Source organism: Struthio camelus, chromosome 6, assembly GCF_040807025.1.
Source record: "Struthio camelus isolate bStrCam1 chromosome 6, bStrCam1.hap1, whole genome shotgun sequence".
Lineage (NCBI taxonomy): Eukaryota > Metazoa > Chordata > Aves > Struthioniformes > Struthionidae > Struthio > Struthio camelus.
Genome location: NC_090947.1, coordinates 9,511,867 through 9,521,648, shown reverse-complemented (window position 1 = coordinate 9,521,648; position 9,782 = coordinate 9,511,867). Strand labels below are relative to the sequence as shown.

The 9,782-nt window shown below is 37.4% G+C and overlaps 1 protein-coding gene across 1 annotated transcript in view; it reads right to left on the bottom strand.

Moving 5' to 3' along the window:
* The window catches only part of CCNYL1 (cyclin Y like 1), a 36,815-nt gene that overhangs the window by 11,582 nt on the left and 15,451 nt on the right, over positions 1–9,782 (bottom strand). Inside the window, exons 2-7 of the mRNA XM_068948105.1 lie at positions 9,293–9,367; positions 6,996–7,030; positions 5,524–5,624; positions 4,048–4,083; positions 3,243–3,294; positions 3–122 (exon numbers count right to left, since the gene is read on the bottom strand). Of these exons, the coding sequence (XP_068804206.1) occupies positions 3–122; positions 3,243–3,294; positions 4,048–4,083; positions 5,524–5,624; positions 6,996–7,030; positions 9,293–9,367 (419 nt within the window). The remainder of the gene's footprint in view (positions 1–2; positions 123–3,242; positions 3,295–4,047; positions 4,084–5,523; positions 5,625–6,995; positions 7,031–9,292; positions 9,368–9,782) is intronic.

Here is a 9,782-nt window from a genome sequence, read left to right as displayed (position 1 = left end):
ACCAGTGTCACTATTGCACATTCAGCTGTCAGCTGTGCAGCACTGAAAAGCGTCCGTACAAATCGGTAGATGTGCTTGTGATCAGGGTCATGCTTATAGTAGTCATCTGGAACTTCTTCCCGCTGAAATAAAGTCCTTTGAATTACTGAATATCTGTTTTACTTATTACTGACTTGAAAGAACAGCCACACAGTGCTATTTCTTTTCACCGAGTGGAAGCGCATACAGCCTTCCATATCACAGACAGTGAAATCCTATACTGAAAGAACAAATGGCCTTGCAATATTACAAATGTTCCAAGTCAAAAACAATAGCTTTAGCTGATAAAACCTTTTACCTGAACACTTTTTTGATCTGTAAGGCTTATGGGAAAGAGCATGAACTGCCAGCATTATTACTGGAGTTGGCTGTTCTCCATGGAGCTTTTTACAAACGTTAAAAAAAAAAAAAAAAAAAGGGTTTCTCCCTGCAAGAAAATTAGTCATATACACACAAGGGAAGCAGTGGCTTTTCAAAAGGCAAAATTAAGAGACTTCACAAGATTCCCCTTCAAGTTGAAAAAGAGCTAAAGAATACATTTTAATAATTCCAGCACAAGCAGAACTGGAAGGTAACTTATACTGTCTGCATAGGACTCATTCTTGGGAAAATCCAGAAATCAAATGGCTACAGACACATACTATCCATGTAATCAAGCATTATTCTGAAAGAGAAACCCATATGCAGCAATAGATTCTGGTATCGCACAGGACTTACTGTTCACAAAAACACAAAACACATCTATTGGCCTTCCTCTCAGCCACAGCCAAGTTCTCCAGGACAGAAGAGAACCATAGGTGTTCAGCGCATATATTTCCTCATTTGCCTTTTAGACAGTCCAAAGCGGTGCAATAAATTGTCTGCTGCCTCTTTTCACCAGTTGGTTTGAGAGAGGCAACAACTGGACAAGACCTCATAAACCAATGCTTAAAAAGAAAGAAGATTCCTTTTCCCACATCCAGATAAACTTAATATTCAGTTTGTTTAGAGAGTCTGTTCTAATGACAAAACCTAGAGGATTTCAGTCGAACTCTAGTTTTCTACAGTGGGAATGTACTTGCAAATATATCCTTTAACTTACCGACACTGAAGTACCTTTTGCCAGCTATACTGACAATTCAGTAACTTGTCAGAAGCAACAACGATCCCCACGGTGCAGGAACTAATGGTGGAACACCACCATGCTGGATTGGTACTGACAGGCAGCAGGGAGTTCAAGTGTGGGTAAGGCTTATGCTTGAAGCATTTATTCCTTCACGTCTCCAAGTTAAGACTCCCGCATCTCTCCGGAGTACCCGAAGGGAGATACTCGAGACCATCCCCATGGAACGTTGTAACACCCAGCCAAACGCAGGCAGAAAAGGCAACAAGTGGACTCTTCCACATTACATTTCTGCTGTGGATGCTAAGGTCCTCCCAAATGTGGACAAAGGATCCAGCATGGTACGTAGACAAGGAAATACTAGAAGCACGTAGTTCCAAAGAACAAAGACGAGCTGCTTCTGGTTCAAGGCGCTCAAACAATACTAAGGCCACAAAAATCAAGACTTCTGAGGTTGAGGCACAAAGCTCAATTAGTGATCCTGGACTGGCAAACTTGGCAAAGGAGAGGCAAGTGAAACTGAGCAAAAGGCAAAAAGTGCCATGGAGAAAGGCAAATGGAGCCATCCAGAATTGGTCAGTACAAGCAGTACAAAAGCTCTCACCTTGAAGTACTTTAGTACTGACTGGAATTGAGAGGAAAAGACTAAGACTGAGAGTTGTGATAAAACTGTGTGATGCTGGTAACTTGAAGCCTCTTACTTCTGCGATTAGGGACAACTGAGCCTGGACAGTTGTCTGGATTTTGACTTCTTTGTGACTGAATTTTTAAAGGATAAGGTGTCCGGAGATTTGTTCCAACTAATTAACCTTTTCAAGTGAGCTGTAGGTACTAGGCCCAAAAGTTTATTGCTATAGAAACTAGCAAGTAATTTGTATTTCTTCCCTCAGAAGTATGACAGACAGCCACTACTATGTTTCTGTCTGTATATAGTACTAAGATAGAAGAGACCTTTTAAGCTTTCCCTGAAGGATACAATGATTTTCCTCTATGCATACTCATTAAATAGGAAGTAGGCTATAAGAAAGGATCCAAACATGTCAGATTGCTAAACAAAAAAAAAATTATCAGGATAAACTGGAGTTCATCTTACATAAATAATTTTCAATGTGAAACAACTGATTTAGGCAGATAAAAACAGTTCGGGACAAGGTATTTCTCTGAAAGTGCCACTGGCCATGCAAGAAACCTATATAGCTCTTCTCCTGAAGTTCATTATTTGTATTGAGTAAAGAGCTATATTTATTAAAGTGTACAATTCCTATCACACTGGGTCCTGTTTAGGAGTGCTACTCTAACAAACTTTAACGTTGTTTATTAACGAGCTAAAGTTGTGAGATAAATTACGTTCCCAGAGCAAACTGAATTTTTAAAGCCACTAAAGCGTTACTAAATGCATTCAAAATGAAAGACAGAATAAAATAGGCCACTCTGTAGGAAGGTCATAAATCTAATACTTCTCAAACTGGACACGGATAGCACGCAACCTTGGGCTACTCTGTACTACGAGGTTTTGTAGGTGTCCCAGAACCAGTCACATTAGAATCACATACTGAATGACCCTACCTGTGAGGGTAAGCAGCATTAAGCATATTTGCTTTAAAGTTTGGCCTTTCAGGTTTTTTAAAGACCAGACTCCCTGTCTCCTGCTTTGTGTGATGCTTGATGCACTACGTAGTCCTGTCTGCAATCACTTAAAAGGTTAGGCACGTATGTACTGACCATGTCTTCACAAGTAAACAGGAAAACCTTTTTAATTGATTGTCGTAGTATTATTAAAGAGATGAAAAAAGGAGTAAGACAAGACAAAGTCCTAATATGCAATATGGAAGTATCAGCACTTCACTAGCTTGCTTTCTATTTATCTTCAGATATCGTATAGAAAACAAACATACACTGCAATATTTTGAAGGACTGGAGGTTGCATTCATGATCCAGCTGATATCAGAAGTTCAGAGGACAGTCTGCACTACATAAGATATAACTTTAGATCAATCTGCTTGTGACTTGGTGTTAAGACATTTTTAGGACTCATGCAATACAAAACAAGATTAAAAAATGTATATTCATATACACACAAGATCAAAAAAGTTACACTTACTGTGAGGGGATGAGATTTTTCATCAAAAATATCCAATGATCTGTCTGAATCTCTACAATGCAAAAATCTCTGTTTTAATAGCAAGATTTAAGTGGTAATGCTATGTTCCACTAGTAGGTATTATTCATTAAAGAGGATAAAGGGACATATTTTATCATTCAGCTTTTTGTAAAACATGATATGAAGTTTTTTTGTATTTTGGCATGGCATCTAATGATGAGCTCTTCAACTGAATATTTAACAAGTTAACAACGAACAGCTATCCATGGTCTCACTAGCAAATTTAATTTAACTTCCAAATACAGAAGCCATAGTTCATATTACGTTTAGTACAGTTCTCCCTTAAAACATGAAACCATCTCACTGACAGCATTCATTATTTTTAAAAGGCAGTTGTAATTTTAAAGTATACACTGTAATTAGCTATAATGGCAAGGGTTATTTGTACACAGGAGAGTGTTCATTCACCTACCAAAACTAATCTCTACCACTGTATTCAGTAAAAGCTCAACAAAACCCAAAGGCTGATTTGTGGTGAGTTACGTATACTTTCCTAACTTCCTCTGTTCCAACTTTTCATGCTTCATTCTTGATGAAGCATGTGACAGAGGATGGGTAATATTACTGACCTTGCCATATCAGCTCAAGAGGGGGTACAAAGAGAAAGCAGCTATACCATGAAGTTGCCAAATTTTTCAACTTCTTTAATTTATATTAGCTGAGTTACGTAAGTTGTCAAGGCCATTTTCCCTGGCTCAGAAAGAAAGTTAATTTATTTTGAAAAAGAAATTTAGAGTTCACTCACCTGTTCTTTATGTGGTAGAATATTGCTAATGTAACACTGAAAAAGAGAAAGAAAAAAAAGATTTAACAAAGCATATTCTGCGCATACAATTTTGATGCAAAAGCTGCTGTTCAGGACAAAATGTTCAGAATCCATTATGTACTGGCTTCCCCTCATGCCCTCAGTACTTTGTGTCTCGGTTTGGATGTTTACCTGCCTGGGCAGAAACTGGTCAAAAGAGATGCAGAAACCAAATATGCCAGCCAAACTACTTTTATGTTCTGTGTACATATATTTATGCCATAAAAGAAATGTTATACCAGATTTTCATGTTTACCAGATTTAGGTAACGTTTATTGAAAATGTGGACTATCCATGATTAAAGCATGATGAAAGTTCTACTCAACGTTACATATACTGTTGTACTGCCGATGTTTTAATTTCCTATCTCTGGCTGTCATATTATGGGGTCTGTCTAAAAGGAGAAAAATAAAGAATGTCAGCATAATTCAAGAAGGGGACAAAAGTAGACCTCAGTCTCTGCTGAGTCAAATAAGGCAAAAGATTTCAGATACTTTATTGGCAGTGATAGCAGGAATATTGCCATCACAGGAATCCATCACAGGAGAGCTCTGATCTGTTGCCAGCTGTATACCACTTCAAAATGGCAAAAGTGCCATCTTTCAGGATCTTTCTTCTCCGGAGATGGAAGGAGTGACATGCTACATGCCTGTCTGAAACCAAATTTGAAAGTGACAGATCAACTTAGACATTTCCAAACTTTACTGAAGTGTTACAGCAGTAAAGCATTCTGGGCCTGAAGCTAGTGCACCTTCCTTTCCCTTCCAGCACAGTAAACTGTCTTTTCAATTCTCAGCTGCTATCGTCTATGCACAAAGAATCATCTCCATAGTATCCAAAACAATAGGTCAAATAGCCATTTCCATTGGAGAGCCAAGAAGACTAAATAGTTATCAAACTCACATACCTAAAATAACAAATATACAAAGAAAAAGTAGAAAGGCTGGAACTAAAGCCAAACCCAGCAACATACAGTTATCCACAACTAGAGGGCAGGATAATACCACTGGCAAGTAGAAAATGCAGTCTCACAAACTTTTCCTACAATTCCATGCAAAATCCATTTCAAGTTTTCCCTCATCTACAGTTTCTGGATTTGGCTTTCAATTTGAAGACTTTGAACCCCCTTAATTTTAAACCAAAAAAACTGACATACTTCAGCACTGCCTCAAGTTCCCAAGTGCATAATGACAACTGTACTGAAATACAGCAGCACATCAGCTCTGTCACTGAAAGGAGCTCTCTCCAACAGCAATATAACAAACCAGGCTTCTAGAGCCCCTCAGTGACCAATCTGAATCTGTGCTCCTATCACGCAAGTGTACGACCAGCTTTGGAACAGACAAGACCACCACAGAATCCCCAACAAACCTTGCCGTGTTATTCAGTCCCTTGCTGATGACAAATGGTACTTACCACTTTATTGTGCTTCTAAGATTAGGCTGGCTGACCGTGCTGTCATCTATAAATATTGTTGAGCATGAGCTGTATTTTTTCGTAAGCTGCCCAGGGGAAACCTTAGGGGAAAAAAAAAAAAAAAGAAGAACAGGAAATAAATTCATAAAGAGTGATTCTGTAAGGTTTAGTTTACTAAGCTGAACACTGGGTTTACACCTGGAACGTAGATAGCTACTGCAGAGCAGGTCTTTGTAAAAGTTTGCTCTTGGCATGTAAACTACCCTATCACCATCAAGTTGCATAATACGCTCTTTGTGTAAGATGTACCTATACGCCATTCCTTGTAATATACAACATGATGTTTTAGATAAGTAGTTTTCAGCAGAAATAGCTGCAACTAAAGCAGCAATCCTCTTTTTTCAGTTCTCTTCCATTCCGTTCTTGCCAGATCTGGCCTCAGTCTTTTCTCTCTATTATGTATTTTCTTAGATTTCCCTATGTCTCTACAATTTTCTTCCTTCTTTTATACCATCTCCTACACGTTTATATTTTCTGGTTATTCAGTACTTCTCCCTGTAAAGACAGTGCTGTTTTGGTTTCTTGGTTTTAGTTTTTTGTTCCTGACATGGATCTCTCCACTCATGTCTTGTTTAGCACCTGGAATCAGGAAACGAAGGGCTACCATTGCCAGTACTTATACTATTCAGAACTAGCAAAACACTCCATCATCTGTTCTCAAACTGTAGCTTTTATTCTTTAAGAAATTTTCTTGTCTTTTTACAATACTAAGTCAGGCTTCCCTAAGCCTTTTTAGAGAATGCCTTGAACAAGGGCTAGGACATCATAACTGAGGGAACAGTTTTAATCAAGCAGTTTGAGCTCCATTAGTTTTTGCCATCATCTATTTGAATGCCAAGTCTAAAAACCTGAAAGACTTTCATATGGAAACTTTGACATCCTTCACCACTAACAGCTGCCTGGGAACATCTCCCATTTCAGTTGAAGTCTGCCAGCAAAAACAATCCCATCAGTCAGCACCTTGGTGCTGGCAGACTAAGGCTGAAACTGTAATTAAAAAAACAATAAAAACAACAAGAAAGCCCCACAATCATACTGACATTCAAGTCATTCAAGACTTGTCATCTCAGCTGAGAAATGAATCCAGTTTTATTTGTTTTAAATACCAGCATAGGTAGTTTGACTTATATTTTCTCCATTACTGTTTTGAAATAGTCAAAATTGATACAATGAAAATCCTTTATTATGCTTTTGACATCACCTATTGTACACTCGGTGATATTTTGCCTGTTTATTCACTTTTTTTTAACATAGGCAAAGACAATTCAGTTTTATCTTGCTAAGAAGGACATGCAGTGCATGCAGGACTGTACACCTACAAGTACTACAGTTGTTTCTTGAATTTGTCTTTGTCCCAGTATGCTAATATTCTTTAAACTAGTATCCTACCTCTAAGAATTTGTTTTACTTACATGGTTGATGTGGTTACTCTTCCTCTTCTCTCGCACTAGAATAAGGGAGAAAGAACGTCAACTTAGAAGTTTCTAAAATACAATCTCAGTTTACACTCAGTAAAAGTCCTTCTATTAACCTAATCTTCTGAAGTACATGAGTATTACACATTTCAAATTTCACTACGAGGTGCCTGAAAAAGCAAAGTTTGAGAAAACTGAGTTTTATCAAGCTAGTAAACTACATACATCTTCCAGCTATCCACATGTACATTTAGAAATTACTTCTATCCATTGCACTAAGGAGAAAAAAGTCTCAGCTTTGAAAAGATGCTAGACATCATGAAAAACTGGATCATTTCAAATAGTTCAAATAGACAATGTCTAACATCAGCCAACAATCACTTAGCAAACAGAAATAAAAACATCACACATTGAAGCTGTTGAACTCGCACAAGAATGAAGTGAGGTGCCCAGCATCATATACCTGTTCTGTCTCCTCCTTTTAAGACTTACTAGACAGCAGAAATGAAAAAGGTATTTCACAGCACAGAAGATGCTCTTTATTATACAACTGAAACCACCTTATTCCATCATTTTAAACTGTGTCAGACTTTTAAAAAAGATGGTAAGGGTTAACTTCCAGCTATAATGGTAGCAGCAAAACAAAACAATGCTGTTCAAGGAGAGCTGAGAGTTCCATACATGTAGTTTTAAAAATGCAACAAGCTGTATCAATGTGACCAGCCTGGATACCTGACTGTACCCCCTTTTCCAAACTTTTGACTTTAGATCATTAGCACCTGTACTTACAAGCGCTAATAAGGACACATTGTCTTACATATTTAGAGAAATTAATGATTTGCAGAGTGTCCGAATTTTTTTTATCTTTTTACTTAAAGCAAATTCATGATCCTGCTGGCATCTCAGTGACAGAGACTTTAATGATATTAATTCTACTACCTCTATGAAAGGTTTACTAAAGAAGATCCAGTGCAATAAGAGAATAAATTGTTCTGCCTGACTTGTCCATAAAGATGTCCTGTAAAAATCCATTCACCCAACTAATAAAAACCTCAGAGAATGGTTTTATAGTTATTAACGCACCTAGCAGACCTTTTATCCACGTCTGTTACATTAGAGGAATACAGAATCATGTTTAAAAGTGATACTGCCTTCAGCAGGATGTTCTAAACTTATTTGCAGCAGAGTTTAAAGGCTGCACAGTGAAGCTGTCCTATAATGGTCAGGAATGAAGTCAACTTGCTAATTACAACTTAAGCAGCGTTTGTCTAAGCGGTGCCTGAAATCTGCAGGTCAAACTCTGCTTGAAAACTGACCTTAGTTAGAGCCTTTGAGGAAAGACAGCTACATTTCCTTGGTATCATCTCTTCTTGTTAATAATGCTAGTGCTTGTTTCTGCTGCTCAGAGATTGTCCAAGCAGTGTGAAATTGATATAACTAACAATTTTACTACTTGCCATAGGACTCTGAATAGCAGGACTGGAACTGACAGAATCGTCAAAATGATTCTACTTTTCTGTGGCAAAGCTATGCCAAGGCAGCAGACACACTGTAGCTTTCCATCAACACAAGCACAACACTGCCTTCGAAAATACAACATTCCAAACAAGAACCAACTATAAACGGAACAAAAGGGTTTTTTTTTTAAAGAGTATCTTAAACTCCTTTTTAGTTACAATTTCAATATTTACTATTGTCAGATTTTTTTTTAACTTATGCAATATGAAAATGTCTTCACTTTTCAACAGCATTCTGGTATGCATGAGCTATAGTAATTGTTCAAAATTGACTGTATGAAGTAAACAAGCGATCTGCAAAGAAACTGAAAATCACAGTAAATCCATGTAATTACCCCTGTAATTATATAACAGAATTCAAGAATGATTATGCTACTGAAATTATTCAAATGGATTACAACAACATATTCAAAAACAACTGATATAGACCGATGGCTTAGGTTTAATATTCCTTTCAGAAAAAAAGTCCACTTGAAAGGTATTTTGAAAAGTTCTTGGTCATAAAAAAAACACCAGTGCTTAAAGTTTGACTTTGGACTATTAGGATCCAAAATCTGAAATCTCCAGATATTTAAGGTCCATAGAGTAACAAGTGATCTTAAGTGTTAAGTAAAACAGCCTATGAACACACTTCTGTGTAAACATGCAAACTATTAATCCCTATGCTTTGAAAGAGTTAAAGCAATTTAAGTGTTCTCAAGATGTACAATTAAAATAGACGGTTATTTTTCCAGTTTTCCTCCCGACTTTTCTTTTAACTGGAAAAAGTTAGCTTACCATCTGTTTGAGACTTGCTCAGGAAAATTGTGCTTGCTCTGGGATGATCAGATGGATTAGATTCCAAGGCTAAATCTGAAACAGAAAAGACAAAAAAGGAGAGACCATCAATGGACGATGATGATGATACTGCAAGGATTTCCACTCAGTCTTAAAATGCTCAAGCACAGCAATGAAGACAAGACCAGAAACACATAGAACGGGTGGTTTGTCTAAAGCAAAATCTTTCTTTTACCAGGATAAATAAACATTTGAAATTTTCCTCTCTGAAAAAATCCTGTGGATATAATTCTACTGCTATGCAGCTCTGAAGTAGTTTACAGTTCCCATCAAGACAAAAATCTGGAGAGGGAGACCTCAGAAACCAATATACATCTTCAGAAGTCAATAGGTGCCCTTTGGTGTTAGGGTAGATGGATGTGGAGCCGGTGCTCAGCAGGAGGCAGGAAATTAGAACTTCATCAAGAGCATAAGATACAGGAAATGGACA